General features: G+C 44.3%; 2 protein-coding genes across 2 annotated transcripts; both read right to left on the bottom strand.

The window, feature by feature from the left end:
* Nucleotides 1–115: 115 nt before the first annotated feature.
* On the bottom strand, nucleotides 116–11307 carry kcnj11l (potassium inwardly rectifying channel subfamily J member 11, like; the record flags this gene model as incomplete). Its single annotated transcript, XM_083974498.1, has 6 exons — nucleotides 116–551; nucleotides 1321–1450; nucleotides 4445–4652; nucleotides 6429–6698; nucleotides 8298–8537; nucleotides 11149–11307. The coding sequence occupies 6 exons, from the start codon at nucleotides 11305–11307 to the stop codon at nucleotides 218–220; spliced, it is 1341 nt and encodes a 446-aa protein (XP_083830624.1). The 3' UTR covers nucleotides 116–217.
* Nucleotides 11308–16231: 4924 nt separating this feature from the next.
* LOC310987154 (uncharacterized protein) lies at nucleotides 16232–22534 on the bottom strand. Its single transcript, XM_083973337.1, has 5 exons — nucleotides 22491–22534; nucleotides 20956–21049; nucleotides 20333–20420; nucleotides 19977–20200; nucleotides 16232–17107 (listed from the first exon to the last, which is right to left on the bottom strand). The coding sequence occupies exons 1-5, from the start codon at nucleotides 22507–22509 to the stop codon at nucleotides 16291–16293; spliced, it is 1242 nt and encodes a 413-aa protein (XP_083829463.1). The 5' UTR covers nucleotides 22510–22534; the 3' UTR covers nucleotides 16232–16290.
* Between the last annotated feature and the right edge of the window lie 631 nt (nucleotides 22535–23165).

Raw genomic sequence — 23165 nt, 5'->3', positions numbered from 1 at the left:
TGGGCCCAAGATTCAGATTCAGATCTAGATCCAGATTCTGACCCAGACTAAGAAAACTCTCAGACGTGTTCGACTGTTTAATGATGATGAGGAAAGTCACAATAACTTAAACTGTACAACATGATAATAAATAAATAAAGAAGTTGACGCTGAACAGTGGAGGATCTGACAGGACCAGGACCAGGACCAGGACCAGGTTTTCCAGGTGTCCATGTTTTCATTGGCTCATCGTGTCGTCGTCCTCGTCCTGTCGTCCAATCACCTCGAGCCGCACCGTCTTCTTCTGTCCTCTCTGCTCCTTCTCTCTCTCCTTCTCCACCGTCGGCTTCTCTGATTGGTGGTTGGAGTACCAGGGCTCAGGGGCGTTGGCGCCGTCGCAGCAGACCCGGCCCCCCCCTCCCCGGCGGAAGCCCCCCCTCCCGGCGCGGACCAGCCCCCACCCTTGCGGCTGGGCCTCGCCCCCCCCCGCCGCCCCCTCCTGCACCCCGCGGGTCTGGTCCAGCTCCTTGGCGCTGAGCGACGACATGCGGACCGGCACCGTGTTGCCGAACCTGCATGGGTGTTGTGTTGGACAAAGACATGTCATTAGTGCACACTGCAAAAAATCTAATATCTTACCAAGAATATTTGTCTCATTTCTAGTCAAAATGTCATTTCTAGTCAAAATAAATCTAATTCTACTTAAAATAAGACTCATCACATTAAAAGCAGCTTGTTTTTAGACACTTTTTACTTCTTTCAAGCAGATTTTCACTTAAAATAAGTAGAAAAATCTGATAGTGGAGCAAGTTTTTCTACCTTATTACAAGCACAAAAAAAACTTGCTTTCACTTTATGTTGGGAGTGGACTACAGATGGAAATTAGCCCTAGTGGCTAAATCTGGTACAACCATCTCTTCTCTGTTCTTGATTAATGGTATTGTACACTGTCCCGTAATAATAAACTAAACTAAACAAACACTGGCAGATTTTTCTACTTATTTCAAGTGAAAATTAGTTTGAAACAAGTGAAAATGATCTAAAAACAAGTTAATTTTTAGGTAATGAGTCTTATTTTAAGTGGAAAGAGATTAGTTTTGACTAGAAATGAGACATTTGGACAAGAAATAAGACAAATATTCTTGGAAAGATGTAGAGTTTTTACAGTGTACTATGAGTATTAGTCAGGGTCTTAAGCAGAATAAATCAGTCATACAAAGATTAGACTACTGGGGTTCTTTACGGGCCCCACTGGGCGCTGGGCCCCTAGAGTTATCATCACCTTTCTCCCCTAGACAACGGCCCTGCTTACTTTACTTACTTAATTACTTAATTACTTACTTGGAGTAGTCGACGCAGTAGCGGCCGTCCTCCTCCGTGATGATGGAGACGAAGCGCCGCCCCCACAGGATCTCCTCGGGGGTGTAGGAGGTCCGGGCCTGCATGGTGATCCCCGTCGTCTCCACCACACCTGGGGGGGGGGGGGGGGGGGGGGGGCAATCAGCCAATCAGAGCTCAGAACCTCAGACAAACACCTCAAACTTTCAAAGTAAAAGCTTCACACGGCAAAAACTCAAAGTCTTTCCAAGAGTATTTGTCTCATTTCTAGTCTAAACTAATCTCTTTTCACTCAAAGGGACAACAAGGAGTTTCTATTTGGTTATGAAAAAGTCTGATATTAATGTGGATGAATCTCCGTTACCACTTGTTAATGGTCCATTTTAGATAAATCTATGGTTTTGTCTCTATGGTTATTTTGTTATTATTAGTGGTGGTGGAAATGCTGGGCGAGCCGACCAGCGTTTCTTTACTTTCGGTTTCGTGGCGAGTCATGAGAATAACGCCGCCGAATCTCCGTTTATGGTGGGAACTACGACGGTATGTGATCGTCTTCCAACCTCTGACTTTAATTCTTGATGAATGAAAACATGAGTCTGTCTTGCACCGGTCAAAGAATTTCACGGTGCGGAGGCTCATAAATGTAGTGTGGAAACACTTCACTTTAACAAAACTCCTCGTTGTCCCTTTAAAATAAGACTCATTACCTAAAAGTTACTTGTTTTTAGATCATTTTCACTTGTTTCAAACAAAATTTAACTTGAAATAAGTAGAAAAATCTGCCAGTGAAAGCAAGTTTTTTGTGTTTAAGAAAAACTTTCCCCACTATCAAATGCAAAATTGGTTCAGGAAGAGGACGAACCAGGGTCTGTCCTCTTCCCAGTTCTTCCAAATTTGACGAACCAGGAAGAGGAGCTTCGAGAAGCTTCCGCTACAAACAAGCTTGAAATATAGACTTATTTAATTTTTTTCAGGACAATTTTGCATTTTGGGGCTTCAATACAAGAGGGACATTACAGACGAGCAGCATGGAGGTATTTGGATGTTTTTTGGTATTAGTTGGTATCCATAGGAGATAATGAGTGAAATTTCTATTTTGGATGAACTATCCCTTTAAGAAAAACTTGAAAATCTGCTTGAAAGAAGTAAAAAGTGTCTAAAAACAAGCTGCTTTTTAATGTGATGAGTCTTATTTTAAGTATAATGAGATTTGTTTTGACTAGAAATGAGACAATTATTCTTGGTAAGATTTAGAGTTTTTGCAGTGCAGGAATCTCCTAGGCAACAGGTGACACAACATTGACAGGACAACAGAGACAGACCATAAATCAGAGGTAATCAATTCAAATTCACTGAGGTCCAGTTACTAAACTTTCGTCCAAGTAAAAGGTCAGAACCTCATAAAGTCTAAACTATGTCTTATTACAGCCAACGTATATATTTTCATATTTATTGTCAATTTTCAACGCAGGAAACTTTGAACATGGTGTAGGCCCTAGGCTACTTGTATAGAAAACAACTCTCTGTTTTACCAGGAATAAAAAAGAGATAAAAGTGTGACTGAATTTAAGTCCTGAAATTCAAGTTAAAGAGAAGTGAAACAGAAACCTCAGAATAAAATAAATAAGAAAAGTTCTTCTTGTAGAAACGAGTGCAGACAGAACCACAAGCCTCTTTCTCTTTAAATACACTCGTGTGGTTTCACACAGGCAGGTTGAACTTTGAGCCTGAATGCGGTTGTGTTTACAGTAACACGACAGTCAGTCTTCAGTCTTCTGCCTTTTTATTGTACATTTTTGTATTTTTTTTTAATCATTGATTGATTGATTGATTGATTGATATCTTTATTTTGATCATGTAAACGACAATGTAAAAAAATAAATAAGATAAAATAATAATATAATAATAAGGAAATAAGTGAACAGCAAAAATGTCTACACAAAAAAAGTTACATTTCATAAGCAACGCAGTTTACATGAGTGAAAAGGAGCAGGAAGAAGTATAAACTTATCTAATCCTACCCCTGTAATTTTAACTATATGTTCTAATTAAAATCATAGCACAAAGACATTACATTTATTATGTCATTCCTCCATTACACTATGTTCCATTTCCTGCCACATTTTAATCCAAATAGTACTTTGTAATGCTAACTTTTTAGATCCTTTTATTTATTTGGTTTCATCCGGTCTCTGGTGTTTCCTAATTACAAATTGTTGAGAGTAAGATAATGCTTCAGCTGCCTTCTGTCAAGTACAATATGTGAGAGAAAGTGTGTGTGTGTGTGTGTGTGTGTGTGTGTGTGTGTGTGTGTGTGTGTGTGTGTGTGTGTGTGTGTGTGTGTGTGTGTGTGTGTGTGTGTGTGTGTGTGTGACCTTTGGTTTTACTTCTGCTTAGATTTGGTTGCTTTTATGTTGTGTTGCACTTTGTGCTACATTTTGGGTGTGAATGCGGTTGTGTTTAACACGACAGTCAGTCACACCCTCGGTTCACACCAGGAAATGTGAGAACAGCCCACGTGAGAAATGTGACGGTAGTTTGATTCTCAGCTTGAATGTCTGAGTTATTCATCTTTAAAAGTTTAGTCAGGTATTTTGTGTCTCCAGCCCTGATGGTCAACCAGAGGCTTTTATTTTGAAGGTATTGTGCCCTGATCGTCTCATGGAGGCTTTTATTTTGAAGGTATTATGTTTCTCCAGCCCTGATCGTCTCACGGAGGCTTTTATTGTGAAGTATTTCTGCCCCCTGGTGTCCAAACTGGACCAGAGCAGCTTCTAGAACAAGTGGAAACTCTTCTGTTCATGATTATTATTGATTAACATCAGTGATGTGAAATGATTAATCTTTCTCTATCAATCAATATATTGATTTAACCTGCTAATGCTAATGCTAGTGCTAATGCTAATTCTAATTCTAATGTTAATGCTAATGTAGCTCTGTGTTGACTACTTCTCAGGGTGTCCCATTTCACATATGAAATTACAAATATTTTAATGGTTTTTTTTTTTTTTATACCTTTTTTATATATGTGAATAAAATGATTGATTGAGAAACTCTGAGTCGTCCAGTATGTGTGTGTGTGTGTGTGTGTGTGTGTGTGTGTGTGTGTGTGTGTGTGTCCTCTGACCCTCCAGGATGACGATGATCTCCAGGTCGTCGGCGGCCAGCGACGGGGCAGACAGCTCGTACAGCGGACTGCCTCGCTCCATGGTGTGGCTGACGATGAGCGGAGACACCAGGAAGACGCCGTTGCTCCTCAGAGGATTCTCCACCTGGATGTCCAGCTGGCACACCGGGATCACCTCCCCCTCCGCCGTCACCGTCCGCCGGATCACCTGGTGCAGGGGCCGTTTTGAGATTCTTTTAGTACTTTTGTAATATTCCTTAAAGGGATAGTTCAACATTTTGGCAAATTGGCCCATTGCCATAATCGCTATAGTCATAGCAGTAGGTTCATTACCTTTAATTGTAGGTGTAAGCTATTTTCAGTACGGCGGAGCGCAGCAGCTGGCTGCTCAGAGCTACGCTATGGAGGCTCATTATGGGATTTCTTGGTTTCCCTCATCAAACTCATCAAATTCAACATCCCAAAACTCCACAGCGCTTTTGTAGACAAGTTGTGACCTGCACAACCACCACGCTATGAGATAATGACGGAACGATACGAAACGGAGCCGTTTTCGAGGTAAATACAGGGTAAATACGGAGACTGCTTGCTGAAAAACTGTCCCTGAACGCAACGCGCATCAGCGGTTTTGTATGAATTTACCTCGAAAACGGCTCCGTTTCGTATCGTTCCGTCATTATCTCATAGCGTGGTGAATGTGCAGCTCACAACTTGTCTACAAAAGCGCTGTGGAGTTTTGGGATTTTGTAATTGAAGTTGAAGTTGAAACCAAGAAATTCTCTTAGCCTCCTTAGCGTAGCTCTGAGCAGCCTGCTGCTGCGCTCCGCTGTACTAAAAATAGCTTACACCTACAATTAAAGGTAACGAACCTACTGCTATGACTATAGCAATTATGGCAATGGGCCAATTTGCCAAAATGTTGAACTATCCCTTTAACGTAGCTCTGCCTTTGCTCAATCTGCCTTTTCTTTTAAAGGGACAACGAGGAGTTTTGGAAAAGCGAAGTGTCTTCACACTACATTTATGAGCCTCCGCACCGTGAAATTCTTTGACCGGTGCAAGACAGACTCATGTTTTCATTCATCAAGAATTAAAGTCAGAGGTTGGAAGACGATCACATACCGTCGTAGTTCCCACCATAAACGGAGATTCGGCGGCGTTATTCTCATGACTCGCCACGAAACCGAAAGTAAAGAAACGCTGGTCGGCTCGCCCAGCATTTCCACCACCACTAATAATAACAAAATAACCATAGAGACAAAACCATAGATTTATCTAAAATGGACCATTAACAAGTGGTAACGGAGATTCATCCACATTAATATGAGACTTTTTTATAACCAAATAGAAACTCCTCGTTGTCCCTTTAAATCTGTCAAATCATGGAACAATACAGTATGAGGCCTCTCACTCTGTAGAATATGGAATTTATTACCTGTACATTTTTTTAAAACTTATCTTTACAACAATTTAGGAGAGCACTAAAGTCACTCCTGCTAACCAGTCAATACTTTACACATGGTCTGCCTGTATAAACTGGGATAACTTTATATTTTTACCATATTTTTATCAAGCTTTTGTATTGCATTGTACAATGTTAAATCATGTTAAACTATGTTTGTATTTATTATGTAAACTTTTTTTTTGTACTTCACAAATGTATGCACAGTAGCTTAGAACTGTAGTTCGGAGAATGCCACCCTTTTTTGTAGGGCTGTCAGGCGATTAAAAAGATTAATCTAATTAATTACAGGATTTGTAATTAATTAATCTAATTAATCGCATTTTAATCTGCTAAAGGTACCAAAATAAAGAATTCGAATTCTAGGACATTATTGCACGACTAATCAATTGAATACACTAAGAGGAGAAGATTTGAAATCCACATTTTTATAGGTGAAGGGCGTTTCATAAATGAAATTTAAAAGAAAATGGTCAAGTGGTCAGTGTGGTGCTGTGTGCTGGTGGAGGCTTGGAGCTTCACCTGCAGCTGGATGGTGGCTGAGATGATCATACTCTTCCTCAGGTCTCCCACTCTGAACATGAAGGTGGGGCGGCCGTTCCGAGGAGCGATGACGGCGTTCCTGGAGAAGATGAGCGTCTCCGCCCGGCGGTTGGCCTGAGCCGTCTTCATGAAGACGCAGCCGAGCATCACGGCGTTGATGATGAGGCCCAGGATGTTCTGGATGATCAGCACCGTGATGGCCAGAGGACACTCCTCCGTCACCATCCGCCCGCCAAACCCGATGGTCACCTGAAGGGGAGGGAGGGGGCGGGGCCACAGAGCTCATGAAACATCAACACCATCAACCAACCAACCAACCAATCAACCAACCAACCAACCAATCAACCATCCAACCAACCAACCAATCAACAACCAACCAACCAACCAACCAACCAACCAACCAACCAACCAATCAACCAGCCAACCAACCAACCAATCAACCAGCCAACCAACCAACCAATCAACCATCCAACCAACCAACCAATCAACCAACCAACCAATCAACCAACCAACCAACCAACCAACCAACAACCAACAACCATCAACCAACCAATCAACCAATCAACCATGTTTTATTTCTAGTTAAAATGTAATTTCTAGTCAAAACAAATCTCATTATATTCAAAATAAGACTCATCACATTAAAAGCAGCTTGTTTTTAGACACTTTTTACTTCTTTCAAGCAGATTTTCACTTGAAATAAGTAGAAAAATCTGATAGTGGAGCAAGTTTTTCTTTCTTATTACAAGCACAAAAAACTTGTTTTCACTGGCAGATTTTTCTACTTATTTCAATTGAAAATTTGTTTGAAACAAGTGAGAATGATCTAAAAACAAGTTAATTTTTAGGTGATGAGTCTTATTTCAAGTGGAAAGAGATTAGTTTTGACTAGAAATGAGACATTTTGACAAGAAAGAAAACAAATATTTTTAGTTTTTTGCAGTGCAACCAACCAACCAACAACCAACCAACCAACCAACCAACCATCAATCAATCAATTAACCAACCAACCAACCAACCATCAATCCGATGTCTTATTTCTAGTTAAAATGTAATTTCTAGTCAAAACAAATCTCATTATATTCAAAATAAGACTCATCACATTAAAAAGCAGCTTGTTTTTGACACTTTTCTACTTTTTTCAAGCAGATTTTCACTTGAAATAAGTAGAAAAATCTGATAGTGTAACAAGTTTTTCTTCCTTATAACAAGCACAAAAAACCTGCTTTCACTGGCAGATTTTTCTACTTATTTCAATTGAAAATTAGTTTGAAACAAGTGAGAATTATCTTAAGTTAATTTGTAGGTGATGAGTCTTATTTTAAGTGGAAAGAGATTAGTTTTGACAAGAAAGAAAACAAATATTTTGAGTTTTTTGCAGTGCAACCAACCAACAACCAACCAACCAACCAACCAACCAACCAACCAACCAACCAACAACCACCAACCAACCAACCACCAACCAACCATCCAACCAACCAACCAACCAACCAACCATCCATCCATCCAACCAACCACCAACCAACCAACAACCAACCAACCAACCAACCAACCAACCAACCAACCAACCAACCATCCATCCATCCAACCAACCACCAACCAACCAACAACCAACCAACCAACCAACCACCAACCAACCAACCACCAACCAACCATCCAACCAACCAACCAACCAACCACCAACCAACCATCCAACCAACCAACCAACCAACCAACCATCCATCCATCCAACCAACCACCAACCAACCAACAACCAACCAACCAACCAACCAACCAACCAACCAACCAACCAACCAACCAACCAACCAACCAACCAACCACCAACCAACCAACCGCTGCAGCTCTCACCTGGACCTCGATGGAGAAGAGGAATGCGGAGGTGAAGGAGTTGATGGCGGTGACACAGGGAACGGGGCCTGGCTCTCCGTCGGGGTCTCGGGACTCCAGGTCTCCGTGGGCGAAGGCGAGGAGCCACCAGATCATGGCGAAGAGCATCCAGGAGCAGAGGAAGGCCGAGGTGAAGATGAGGAGCGAGTGCTGCCACTTCAGGTCCACCATGGTGGTGAAGACGTCCTGCAAGAACCGACCCTGAGGAGGAGGAGGGGGAGGAAGAAATAAACTAACGGCGTTACTAACGGCAATACTTGTTTCAGTAACAGTAATCCAAAAAGTTACTGTTTCCCCCGTTATAGAGAGCCTCAACTCTGAAAAAGTCTCCATGTGAGTGAACGGGAGTCAAAGTTTTATTTCGTGATCCGATTGAATTGCGCCATGAGAAAAAACTCTGTCCTCTACCTGTTTAAAACATCACGTTTCATGCCGAGAAATCAGCAGTTTGTTGTAAAACTATTGTAGAATTGACCCCTTGCAGCTACGTCACAATTAGAACGTGACCCGAGAGGCGACGCCATGACGGACGGCAGAAAGTGCTCAGTGATAATGTACTGTGTATGGGTGCCGTCCAACAATGTGGCTCGATCACTTCACACTACAACCTCACAGCATTATCACTTATTTAAAATGGAATATCTACTCATCCGTTGCAATATGTGTTTGTTTTTTTGTTATTCGCCGTAGAATATCTCAGTTTTCTGTGCTTTTTCCACTGCTAATGAGCTAACGTCAGTCAGTGCCACACTCCCCATACAGCAGCTGCTCCTGTCTTTGCAGCTGCTAACTACAGTTAACAGACATGGAAATCAAAACCTGACCCGACGTCTGTCTAATTAGTGATCATTCTCTGATTAAACCCGGCTGAAAAATAAAAGAAAACAGGAAGCCGTCTTCGTTGTAATCGCCGCGATCCGACGGCGGCAACTACGTTGTGACGGTGCTATGTTTAATACGAGCGTTAGCTGTTGTTAGCCACAGCATGTAGCTCAGCTAGTTAGCTTCAACTGTGTTTACATCGACTATACACTGTAGATAAACTAACTTATCATGGCATCGATAACGTGTCTGTATATCTTCACACTGGTCCTGTTGCTCATGTAACCCCGCTGCCAGTGGCCAGCCCCCGGTTCTTAGCTCTAGACCAGCAAGGAGTTGGTGCTTGGGACCAGTTTTAAGAACCAATAACCGGTTCTTAAGCGGTGGAAAAGCAAAGAACCGGTGCTAGTCAGGCTCTGGCTCCGAACCAGCACTGGAACCAGCTCAGTGGAAAAGGAGGGTAAACCCTACAACCACGGTATGTCACAAAACTATAACGCGCCCATTCAATTACATTGACGTTCACTGTTCTTTTGCCGTCCATCATGGCGTCCGGAGCTATCGCGAGTGGAACGTGACGTCACGTGCAAGGGGTCAATAAAACTCCTTAGAATCCGTAACCATAGAGACTCACAGTGGCGTAGTGACGTCACCACATGCCGCCCTTTCCCGTGTCAGTTGGTGACGTATTTTTAGTGGGACACCAGATCTGTAGTCTGTAAAGCGTCTTCACACTAAATACATTCTTCCGTTGCCGTTTTATGATAAACTGCTGATTTTTTGGCATGAAACGTGATGTTTTAAACAGGTAGAGGTCAAAGGTCAGAGAGTTTTATCATCACACTATTCAATCGGATCACAAAATAAAACTTTCACTCCTGTTCACTCACATGGAGACTTTTTCCGAGTTGAGGTCCCATGGCGACCGTTACTTCCTGCTTCCGCTGAGGCTCTCTATAACGCCGTTACTGTTACTAACAATAAAATGCTCCGTTACTTGACCCATGAAGTCTTGTCACTAAATAATAAAACACCTGTTGAAGTGTAGGACGTTATATACACATTAGTTATTATTTGACATATTTTAGCATTTTATTTAAAGTCCCTGTACGGAGCTTTTAACTGGATACGCAAAAGTCTGTGGTTTCTGCTGATGTGTCTATGTTTCCTACAACAGCAAATGAGCCCATCAGTGTGACGATACGCTATTTCTAAGTCGTCTAATTCTAGACCTGTGGAAGGCATGGTCGGGTCGGACCACTGACCAAACCAGACCAATAGATACATTATGCTGCTAAAAGAAAAAGAAAAAAGCAAGTCCCGTCTTCTTTCTGATGTTTCCAAAACAAATCTACATGCGCCGGCCAGACAAACGGGGAAATGCAGTCTTCATTCCGGCAAAACACCGCCGCTTTCGTCCACAGGGGGCCGCCAAAATCAACACTAAATGAAAGGTCTGTACAGGGGCTTTACTGTAAAAAAACAAAAACGCAATTATTACTTTTCCTGGTAATTAGTTACTTTTATAATGTAATAATTCAGTTACTTTTGGGGGAAAGTAACAAATAACTATGACTGATTAATTACATTTTAAAAGAAACTTGCCCAACACTGCTGCTCACAGGAACCATTCATTAATTGGTTGATTGGTTGGTTGGTGGATGGATGGATGGATGGATGGATGGATGGATGGATGGATGGATGGATGGATGGATGTAGAGATAGATAGATAGATAGATAGATAGATAGATAGATAGATAGATAGATAGATAGATAGATAGATAGATAGATAGATAGATAGATAGATAGATGGATAGACAGATAGATAGGTAGATAGATAGATAGGTAGATAGATAGATAGATAGATAGATAGATAGATAGATAGATAGATAGATAGATAGATAGATAGATAGATAGATAGATAGATGGATAGATAGATAGATAGATAGATAGATAGATAGATAGATAGATAGATAGATAGATAGATCACCTGCTCCCTGATGTTCTTGTGGGCCACGTTGCAGGACCCGGTCTTGGTGATGAAGCGGGCTCTCTGGGACCGGCACCGGCTGCGGTTCGGCTGGTTCTGGTCCTCGGCCAGACGGGTCAGCAGGAAGCCGTCGGGCAGCAGGCCCTTCCTGGCCAACATGGTGCTGCTCTGCTGTTCACCGGTTCACCTGTTCACCTGCAGTTCACCTGCACACACACACACAGGTCCACTAGTCAGAAGGTCGGTGGTTCGATTCCCGGCTCCTCCAGTGGGTTCAAAGTGGTTGATAATGTCATCATCATTATTTAGTGTGAATAAATGAAACTAAATGATTTTTTGTCTCTGTGGTTTAAAAGATGATCAAGACATTTTAATCCAATATAATTAGGGTTGCAAAGGGCCGGAAAATTCCAAATTGGGAACTTTCCATGGGAATTATGGGAATTTATAGGAATTATCTTGAATTTATGGGAATTAACTGGAAATTGGGGGTAATTTAAACAAACTGTAATGATAATAATAATGGATTACATTTATATAGCGCTTTTCTACCGTTACCGGATACCCAAAGCGCGTAACTGTATCATGTAAATATTTAGTTTTGTCATAAACAGACATCTATGCAAAATAATACAATTAAAAAACATGACATTTCAACAGATTTATTTGTGAGTAGAACTTTACCAAGTTTTAATTCTATGAACAATCAATTTTTTAACATAAATGTTGAGTGAAATATTACTCAATTTTGCAACCCTAATTATAATATATGTTTTATTATTATATTAATATTAATGTTATCACTGTTGTAACTGAAGGAGTAGATCAGTGTGGTTTGACCCACAGAGGAAAAGACATTAATGCAGCCACAAGATATTAATATTATTAATATTTTATTATGACATGTGGTTTCTCTGGACGGGGAAACATGAACAGGTGAGCTGACGTCATAATATAACATTATGATTATTATCACATGATAAAACAGAGATAAATCTCTTTACTTGATAAACAACAACAAAAAAAGCAATACATTATGAAAAGTTTTTCCCCGAAACCTCTGGCTAACTTTCTATTTATAACTGCCTTGTCCTTTTTTACTATTTCTATGTATCTGATTTTATTCCTCATCCCTGTTTTATCCATTTTTATTTTATTTTATTTATTTACTCACCTTTTTTTCTATTGTTATTATTATTATTATTATTATTATTATTATTATTATTATTATTATTATTATTATTATTATTATTATTATTATTGTTACCTTCATTATTTATATTAAGACTTCTTTCAAACCATATTTTATAATTTACTCCATCATTGTAGCTACTGTCCTTTCACGTTTGATGTGCTGTTCCACATTAATGTAGGCTACTGTATGCATTGCCTTGTTGGTTCTGTACATACAATATTTGCTAATAAAGTTTAAAAAAAAATTAATAAATAAAAAAATACATAAATAAAGGCTTCTAACGTTAAAAAAAACTACAACAACCAAAAATAAAACAGAGAGAGAGAGATAGAGCGATAGGAGGGGTCATCATGTCTCCTTCACTGTCTGTTTACTCAGGACGGTCAGCTGTGACATCACTGTCTGTTTTACACACACACAGACACACACACACACCGATGATAGTCTCAGGTGCTATAACCCAGGTGATGTTACCTGATCCTGCACCGGAAGCTCCTCGTGCTCCTCAGATCTCCACGTTAAAATCCGACCGATGTTTTTATTCCAGAGGACGAGAGGCGCCGCGGAGACTCCATCACCTCCATCAGGATGTTTTCATCCCGCAGCAGCAGCAGAGTCAAGTCCACACACACTCACACACACAGGCACAACTTCCGCCCTGCACCTTCAAAATAAAATAACATAGGCCTACAAGACGTCTCTTCTGGTCTGATATACAGAAGAGTCAGTCACACAGCAGCCAGCAGGAAGATAATATCTGTTAAATATTGATTTGAGGGATTTTAAAACGCACTTTTATGTAATTTGTAATTTGTAATTTATTAATTTAGAAGTCAGGACAATGCACATTAATAAAACATGTACCGTACACGTACCTGTAAATGTGCCAGATTGTAGCCCGGGGGCTAATTTCCATCTGGAGTCCTCTAGGCAGGTTGGTGTTACAATACAGTACAAAAGGTTAGAATACATTTTAAGTAGGAAATAGCATAAACACATACAATATTACAACACATATGTTAAGGCAAGGCAAGGCAAGGCATCTTTATTTATATAGCGCATTTCATACCAAGGCAACTCAATGTGCTTTACATAAAGACAAAACATAAACAAAAGAAGCATAAGACAGAATAAAAACAAACAAAACACTAAAAACAGAGTTAAAAGCAAGAGCAAATAAAAGTAAAAGAAAAGAAAATAAGACAGAGCAGTACAGTAAACGCATGCAGTTAGGACATTAAAGGTGATTACACGTTTGGTTGGCTCTGAGCCACACCTTCAGGTGGCTCTTAAAGGTAGTCAAGGTAGGGCATTCCTTTATGGGTAAGGGGGGGTAGTGTGTTCCAGATTGCAGTTCCTTTCGTTGACAGGGCATTTTGACTGAAAGAGGTTTTCCTGTATGGAACCACACAGTCCCTATTAGTAATTGATCTGGTGGTCCTCGTTGGTTTAAATGTAATAAACTGTAACAGCAGAGTCATCCTCCTCACTGTTTAGAAAAATAAAAGTTGTATCCTAATAACGATCGATTCCTGGTGGAGTTTAGGTTGGTTTTATTTTGAAATGCATTTCCGGCGCCGTGTGATGTGAATGTGTTGAACTTGTTGCAGCTGCAGCGACTCGATGCGGCCGACAGGAGGCGACAAAGGACAGCTTCTATTATTCTTATTTTATCTAAAGTGTTTTCTCTGTTTTAACGCAGAATTTCTGTCATTTTGACGGATCTAATAAATAAATGAATGAATAAATAATATCTTATTGACATTTTTGGACAAATCCTCAAATCAATGCACTAATTTCCGATTTCTTCTGTTTGTTAGTTATGTTATATCGAACAATTATTTGATTTTGATTTAATTTAGGGAAAATATGCACTGTATCGATCATTTGTAGTCCATAAAACATTAACCCCTTCCTGGCCAGTTGTTTTAGCTGCAAAAACACATGATTTCTCATACTATGTTTTTATTTTATTATATTTTTTATTCCTGTCTATATTCTGAAGGTTTTTACAGAGGGGATTGTTGATATATCATTCACAGCCTCATTTATACAACATTTTATTCCGATCATGTTCATTTTGTCTTCTCATATTATCTGATATGAAATCAATGGAATCAATGGAATCAAGAATGATGATGACCCTTCTGAGGAAGACTGGAGTCACAGTCGAAACTGTCAAGCAGGTAACATCATTCTTGATTTCATTGTCTGAACACGAGAAAAAAAAAACTAACATTTTATTCCAAAAAAACAAAAACAAAAAAGCGAAATTCAATGTTTTAGGGCTGGTGACAGTATTTTCTCATTTACAGAGTGATAAAAAGAGATATCCAAAATCCCCTCGGTGTATACTTCTGACTCTAATATGTCAACAAAATAAAACAAGAAATCTGAAAGTAGCTTTATCCATTGTTCAGATTTCTGTTCTGGAAATATTATGCAAATTAGCACATATTTCATTAGATATTGCCCCATTTACACATTTAAACATAAAATTTGACAAAACTTGTAATACAAAAAATATTTCTCTTAATGTGAGTGATAAACTTGGGAAGTTTCATGATGATATCTGTTAGTTAAAAATGTTTACCTTAAAATACATTAAAAAACCCATAGGCAGAGGTGGACATCCAGCGAAGGGTCATGGATGTTGTAAAAATGCATTACGAGTCCAAAAAATTGACTTTCATTCTGAAACTTGGGAAATCCAGAGTTTAGCCAAAGATAAACCTCCTTACCAAAACTCAGGCCCCAGTGACCTTTCATTTGACCGTGGGGGGGAGTTGGGAAAGTGTGAGAGGTGGAGAGTAGAGGGTTCAGTGATGTGATAACAACAGAAAGGAGAAGAACCAGGTTTATTTCTCCTCTTTATTCTCTCAGGTTTTTTTTTTTTTTTTTTTTTTACAAATCTCACAGTTTGAACATCGTTTGAACTAGAGCACTGGAAAAGAGAGTAAGGACACCACCATTGACTCCCGTGGTAAGGGTTTAAGGGTTTAAGGGTTTAAGGGTTTTGCGCCCCTAGTGGCAGGATATGGGTATTGCAAAAGCGCCCAGAAAACCCATTCACTCCAATGTATGTGTGTTGCCCACTTGCTTGTAAATTGATGAAAACGGCCGTGTTTTTGTTTTTAGGTGTCTTGGTCATATCAGATTATACTTATAATTTGTTTATTACAAAATGTAGATTGAAACATTAATGTAGACAACTGTTTATTTATTTTTTTACTCGCCTATGTGTTAATGTTTATCTGTAAAGGATCCTCAATGATGCTATTATGCTGTCGTTACTCTCTTTTCCAGTGCTTCAGCACTGTAAAAGAGAGTAACAACAGCATCGGTTCAATGGCAGCGCCTCCTGGTGGAGGAATATGGGTTTTGCAAAAGCGCCCAAGAACTGACAACTCTGCATTGTTGGTGAATGAGCAGTGTGGTGTTTTCAATCATTTAAGGACATTTATAGATCACCCACGTTAATAGCATCATTGAGGACCCTTTACAGATAAACATTAACACATAGGCCAGTAAAAAAAAAACACAAAAAAACAGTTGTCTACATTAACGTTTCAATCTACATTTTGTAATAAACAAATTATAAGTATAATCTGATATGACCAAGACACCTAAAAACAAAAACACGGCCGTTTTCATCAATTTACAAGCAAGTGGGCAACACACATACATTGGAGTGAATGGGTTTTCTGGGCGCTTTTGCAACACCCATATCCTGCCACTCGGGGCGCAAAACCCTTAAACCCTTAAACCCTTAAACCCTTAAACCCTTAAACCCTTAAACCCTTACCACGGGAGTCAATGGTGGTGGCGTTACTCTCGTTTACAGTGCTCCTGATCGCTGCAGACAGGAAGTGACCTCATCGTCAGACAGGAAGTGGCCTCATCATCAGACAGGAAGTGACCTCATCACATCGTCCACCCACATCACATCACAGCTTCTCCACCAGCTTCTGGGACAAGGAGACCAGCCTCTGCCTGGTCTGCAGGTCTGAGCCCATCATCAGGTTCTGGTACAACCGGGTCTGCAGAACCACCTCCTCACCGCCGCCGCCGCCCCCCTCCCCCTCCCCCTCCCCCTCCCCCTCCCCCTCCCTCCTCAGCAGCGCTCGCTCTCTCTCCAAGTCCTCTCTGGCTCGTTCTACGAAGGCTCGGTCCCGGTCCAGAAAGGCTCGGTCCCTCTCCAGAAACGCCCGGTCTCGGTCCAGAAACGCTTGATCCCGGTCCAGAAAGGCGCGGTCTCTGTCCACGGCGGCGCGGTCTCGGTCCACGGCGGCGCGGTCTCGGTCCACGGTGGCGCGGTCTCGGTCCACGGCGGCGCGGTCTCGGTCCACGGTGGCGCGGTCTCGGTCCACGGCGGTCCGATCCTTGCCCGTGGCGGCGCGGTCTCGCTGCAGAGCCTCCAGGTCCCGGTCCAGCAGCTCCCGTTCTCTCTCGAAGGCGATGAGCTCGCGGTCGAACTGGACCTGCTCGCGCTCCAGAACCACCCTCTCTCTCTGCAGCTCGCTCCGCCGCCGGTCCAGCTCGGCCGCCTCGCGCTCCGTCCTGGGGGGGGCAGCAGCGGCGCCGTTGCTGTTGTTGCCGTTGGAGAAGTCCGACAGTAAGGTGGCGTACAGGATGGTGGGCTGGCTCTGATGGACGATGTCGTCTCCGTGTTGTGACTCCGCCCCCTCCGCTGCTTTGACCTCTCTCAACTCCAGGACGCCGTCCACTGACTCCGCCCACTCCACAGGTGCTGCCTCGGCCTCACTGGGGGGGGGGGGTTACCATGGAGACAGATATTAAATTAGAATCCAAACTAAATGAAAATGTTCCATAAACAGATGGAATAAACCTTTTATTTACCGTTTTTTTACAACCTGGACCTTATTTCTATTATAAAATCCGATCATTTGTTACCGGGGCCCCACCCTGGAGCCAGGCCTGGGGTTGGGGCTTGCAGGCGAGCGCCTGGTGGCCGGGTTTTGGCCCACGGGACCTGGCCGGGCGCAGCCCGAACGAGCGACGTGGGCCCGCCACCCGCGGGAGGGTTCAGAAGGGGTCGGTGCCGTGTGATTTGGGTGGCAGCCGGGGGCCCGGCGACCCAATCCCCGGACAGCGACTCTGGCTTTAGGGACATGGAATGTCACCTCGCTGGGCGGGAAAGAGCCTGAGCTCTTGCGGGAGGTTGAGAGGTACCGGCTAGAGATAGTCGGGCTCACCTCCACACACAGTCTGGGCTCTGGAACCCAACTCCTTGAGAGAGGCTGGACTCTCTTCCACTCTGGAGTTGCCCATGGTGAGAGGCGGCGAGCTGGTGTGGGCTTGCTCATAGCCCCCCAGCTCAGCCGCCATGTGTTGGAGTCCTACCCGCTTAACGAGAGGGTCGCTTCCCTGCGCCTTCGGGTCGGGGATAGATCTGTCTCTGTTGTCTCGGCCTACAGGCCGAACAGCAGTGCAGAGTACCCGGCCTTCCTGGAGGCCCTGGGAGGGGTGCTGGAAAGTGCCCCAACTGGGGACTCCATCGTTCTACTGAGGGACTTCAACGCTCACGTGGGCAGCGACAGTGTTACCTGGAGAGGTGTGATTGGGAGGAACGGCCTCCCCGATCTGAACCCGAGTGGTGTTTTGTTATTGGACTTCTGTGCTAGTCACAGTTTGTCCATAACAAACACCATGTTCAGGCATAAGGGTGTCCATCAGTGCACGTGGCACCAGGACACCCTAGGCCGGAGGTCAATGATCGACTTTGTAGTCGTGTCATCTGACCTCCGGCCGTATGTCTTGGACACTCGGGTGAAGAGAGGGGCTGAGCTGTCAACTGATCACCACCTGGTGGTGAGTTGGATCCGCTGGCAGGGGAGAAAGCTGGTCAGACCTGGAAGTGAGGGTCTGCTGGGAACGTCTGGCAGAATCCCCTGTCAGGGAGGTCTTCAACTCCCACCTCCGGGAGAGCTTTGACCGGACCCCGAGGGAGGCCGGAGACATTGAGTCCGAGTGGACCATGTTCTCCACTTCCATTGTTGACGCGGCCGTCCGGAGCTGTGGCCGTAAAGTCTGAACCCGGTGGTGGACATCGGAAGTAAGGGATGCCGTCAAGCTGAAGCAGGAGTCCTACCGAGCCTGTAGCTCAGGGGACCCCCGAGGCAGCTGACGGGTACCGGCAGGCCAAGCGGACAGCAGCCCGGGCGGTCGTGGAAGCAAAAACTTGGGTCTGGGAGAAGTTCGGGGAGGCCATGGAGGACTACCGGTCAGCCTCGAGGAAATTCTGGCAAACCATCCGACGCCTCAGGAGGGGGAAGCAGTGCTCCGCCAACACTGTTTACAGTGGAGGAGGGGAGCTGTTGACCTCGACTGGGGATATCGTCGGGCGTCGGAAGGAATACTTCAAGGATCTCCTCAATCCCACTGACAGGCCTTCCATGGAGGAAGCAGAGGCTGAGGACTCAGAGGTTGATTCATTCATCACCCAAGCTGAAGTCACTGAGGTAGTCCGGAAGCTCCTCAGTGTCAAGGCACCGGGGGTGGATGAGATCCGCCCTGAGTACCTCAAGTCTCTGGATGTTGCGGGTCTGTCGTGGCTGACACGCCTCTGCAGCATTCAGTCTCAGCAGTCTATTCCAGGTCGGGGGAGAGTTCCTGCCTCAGGTGGAGGAGTTCAAGTATCTTGGGGTCTTGTTCACGAGTGAGGGAAGGATGGAGCGCAAGATCGACAGGCGGATCGGTGCGGCGGCCGCAGTAATGCGGTCATTGTATCGGTCCGTCGTGGTGAAGAAGGAGCTGAGCCAAAAGGCAAAGCTCTCGATTTACCGGTCGATCTACGTTCCCACCCTCACCTACGGTCATGAACTCTGGGTCATGACCGAAAGAACTGGATCCCGGATACAAGCGGCCGAAATGAGCTTCCTCCGCAGGGTGGCGGGGCGCTCCCTTAGAGAGAGGGTGAGGAGCTCTGTCACCAGGGTGGCGGGGCGCTCCCTTAGAGAGAGGGTGAGGAGCTCTGTCACCAGGGTGGCGGGGCGCTCCCTTAGAGAGAGGGTGAGGAGCTCTGTCACCAGGGTGGCGGGGCGCTCCCTTAGAGATAGGGTGAGGAGCTCTGTCACCAGGGTGGCGGGGCGCTCCCTTAGAGAGAGGGTGAGGAGCTCTGTCACCAGGGTGGCGGGGCGCTCCCTTAGAGATAGGGTGAGGAGCTCTGTCACCAGGGTGGCGGGGCGCTCCCTTAGAGATAGGGTGAGGAGCTCTGTCACCCGGGAGGAGCTCGGAGTAGAGCCGCTGCTCCTCCACATGGAGAGGAGCCAGCTGAGGTGGCTCGGGCACCTGTATAGGATGCCCCCTGGACGCCTCCCTGGGGAGGTGTTCCGGGCATGTCCCACCGGGAGGAGGCCCCGAGGAAGACCCAGGACACGCTGGAGTGACTACGTCACTCGGCTGGCCTGGGAACGCCTTGGGGTCCCCCCGGAAGAGCTGGAGGAAGTGTCCGGGGAGAGGGAAGTCTGGGGATCCCTGCTCCGACTGCTGCCCCCGCGACCCGACTCCGGATAATGCGGTGGACAATGGATGGATGGAGAATAAATGCAGAGGCTCAATGTGAACACCAGACCAGATGGAAACAGTTAAAACCTGAACGACTCAAACCGACCTACTGAGTCCAGGTAAAGGACCGGCCTCTCTGGGTGTGGGGGGGCTGAGGGGGGGCAGGTCTGAGATCGGCTCCTCGTCCTCGTCCTCGTCCAGCGGCGCCGGCTGCACCACGCTGGCCGTGCCCTGCAGCCGGCCGCTCATGGCCTCGTCCATCAGCTGGAACCAGCGCCAGGCGCCGGGGCGGCCCAGGTTCTCCAGACCCTCGGGGGGGTTCTTCAGCACCTGCACGGGGGTAGAGACCTCAGAGTTTTAGCTCACACACACACACATACACACACACACAGGTCCACACGTTCAACATGGCGGCCGCTGTGACATCACTGACCACCTGAGTCGAGGTGAAGCGCCACTGACCCGGTACTTCTCCTTCAGGTTGTCCCACTTCTTCTTCAGCTGCCGAGCCGACATCAAACCATGGAGCCCCATCTCCTTCCTGATGGCCCTGCAGTCACACCACGGTCACATGACGGTCACACGACAGTCAGGGTTCTCAATTAACTTTTTAGATCACCAGCCAATTTGGCTGGTAACTTTCTAAAGTTACCAGCCAATCAGAATTTCCACTAGCCAATTTTTTTCCGGTGAAAATAAGAGAGATTCTTTACGTTCGCACTGTGTTTCCCATGAAAATAGCATGTTTTTAGCCTAGCTATCATACTGACAACTGAAATAATTACTTTCAGGTATTGTGCCTCCTCTATTACAGTTTTTCTCCATTGGTTTGGCTCATTTTTCAAAACAGAAATTACATTTTCAAAACAACATGGACAAACCTCCAAACTACTTGGCAAATGTTCACAAAAGAATTGTATTTCTCATTAATTTCATCACATTGTGGCCTAAATGTCAGATGTAACAGAGATGTGAGGATGAAAGTTGTTCTGGCTGCATCACGTTTTCAGTCAGTAACTTTGCCTTAAATTAAGAGACACAGAGATAAGCACACGTGGACGTGGACGTGCAGACGGCGGACTGACCTCCAGCCTCTCATGGCAGAGTTCCTCCTCCCGGTGAAGATGGCGGCGTTGGTGGCTCGGAGCTGGACCAGCAGTTTGATGTCTCTGTCCGTCACTATGGAAACAGCAGACACGTCATCAGTCTCATGTCTCTGTCTCTACATGACGTCTCTCTGCAGTCTGAGGTCCCTGGTTACAGGCAGGTTTATGGTGTAGTCCAGTGGTTCTGAAACTGTTTTACATCAAGGATCCTAAATTGACACAAATTAGACCACGGAACCCAAATTGCACTAAATTTTGAAACGAAGACCAGAAATACATATCTGATTCCTTGGTTTTCCGTCAGGGAACTTGTTGCTTCCGGTTGCAGTAAACAATGGCAACTGAAAAACAAACGCTTATGTTGCGCAGGCGACGAAGAAGACGTCTATGGAGGTGGTCTGTCCGACCAGTCGAGGCTGAACGGGTGAATTTACCACACTGACGTTCTGTGCGGACCAATCACAGTCCTTGCGGTTCACGTCGCGATGCGTCGACGCGATGTGTAGTCAGGATCTTTTGGAGGTGCACGTCAGGTTACAGCGTAGCTGTGCGTTCACACCAAAAGCTTCCAAAGCGTCAAAACGCCAGAAGTCAATTCATTTTCAACGAGAGCCCGGCGACACTGAGCGTCCAAAGCGTCAACAGGCGTCGCCGCGCTTCCAAAGCGTCACCAGAAGTTGAGCCATAGTTAACTTTAGGGTAATTAGCTATGACGCGGTTCGGCGGCAACCAGTCAGAATAGAGATGTCCGTCGGCTGCCTTTTTTTTGTATCTCGGCTCCCCAATGACCAGCGCGATCGAACTTTGACGTCGGTCACGTGACGAGCGGCCAAAGCGGCTGAAAATATTTGCCGTTTTGGGAGCTGTCTTGTCTGACGCCCAGCCTCGAGCGTTTTTTGACGCTTTGGAAGCTTTTGGTGTGAACGCACAGTAGCCTAGGACAGAAACATAAACCAGGCTTTAGTCAACTTGAAGGTGGGTAGATGAGTGAAATTTCAATTTTGAGTGAACTATCCCTTTAATGGTGCCAGTGGTAGACAGAGCTGGTTATCCCGGGTCAAGGCTGGACCACCGGTCTAAAACTACCGCTCTGTCCCGGGTTAAGAGGCTGGACCACCAGTCTAAACCTGGTCTAAACTACAGAGACGCTGCCGAACGGCGGGAAACTGCTCATTAATGGCGGCCTTTGTTTAGTTTTACCGCCAAAACCAAACGCGTCGTCTTCTTCCTCCTCCTCCTCCTCTCACGTCACTAAACCAACTACTGATGTCACTGTCCGCTACGTAACGTGACGTCACGCTTCGCTGTACGTACACACACACACACACACACACACACACACACACACCGCGGGGTGAGCGACAGAGCAGTGAGATGTTGTGTAGTAGAGAGAGACAATAAAACAGTTAACAACATGAACATGAAACAACATGGCGGACAGGACGAGTCAGCTCACAGTTTCCGTTAAACTGTTGTTGTTGAATATTGTTATTATTATATTTAAACCACTTTACTTCTGTATGTGTTCGCCATCTTTCCTCCTCCTCCATCCAAACAGTCCTCTTCTTCTTCCTCCTCTGCTGCTGCTGTTTATGTCTGTTACCGCAGCCTCACTGCCCCCTACAGGCCGCGGCAGGGAGCGCACTGAGGGAAATAGATAGATAGATAGATAGATAGATAGATAGATAGATAGATAGATAGATAGATAGATAGATAGATAGATAGATAGATAGATAGATAGATAGATAGATAGATAGATAGATAGATAGATAGATAGATAGATAGATAGATAGATAGATAGATAGATAGATAGATAGATCCCAAGCTGGGAAATTAAAGTGCAGCAACAGCATTACACAGACACACAGTGACGATAACAACATATAGTATAAGAATATAAAGAATAAGATTATTAAAAAAAAAAAACTATACATAATAAAATAGCAAAATATAAAAAACAAACTATACATCATTAGATAGCAAAATATAAAGAACAAACTATACATAATAAAATAGCAAAAGCAAATAAAATAGAATGTAATGTACAAAAGTATATACAACAGAATTGGCAGGTACAGGTAAGTGAATGAAGAAATTAAAATAAAGGATATCAAGTAAATAGACAAAATATCTTTATTTTAACTGGTCAAACGCTGATGTATCCAACTAAAAACATTAATAAACACTGA

This window comes from Trachurus trachurus (assembly GCF_905171665.1).
Source record: "Trachurus trachurus genome assembly, chromosome: 6".
Taxonomy (NCBI): Eukaryota; Metazoa; Chordata; class Actinopteri; order Carangiformes; family Carangidae; genus Trachurus; species Trachurus trachurus.
Note: the sequence above shows the minus strand (reverse complement) of the source record. Positions and strands in the feature narration are given on the sequence as shown.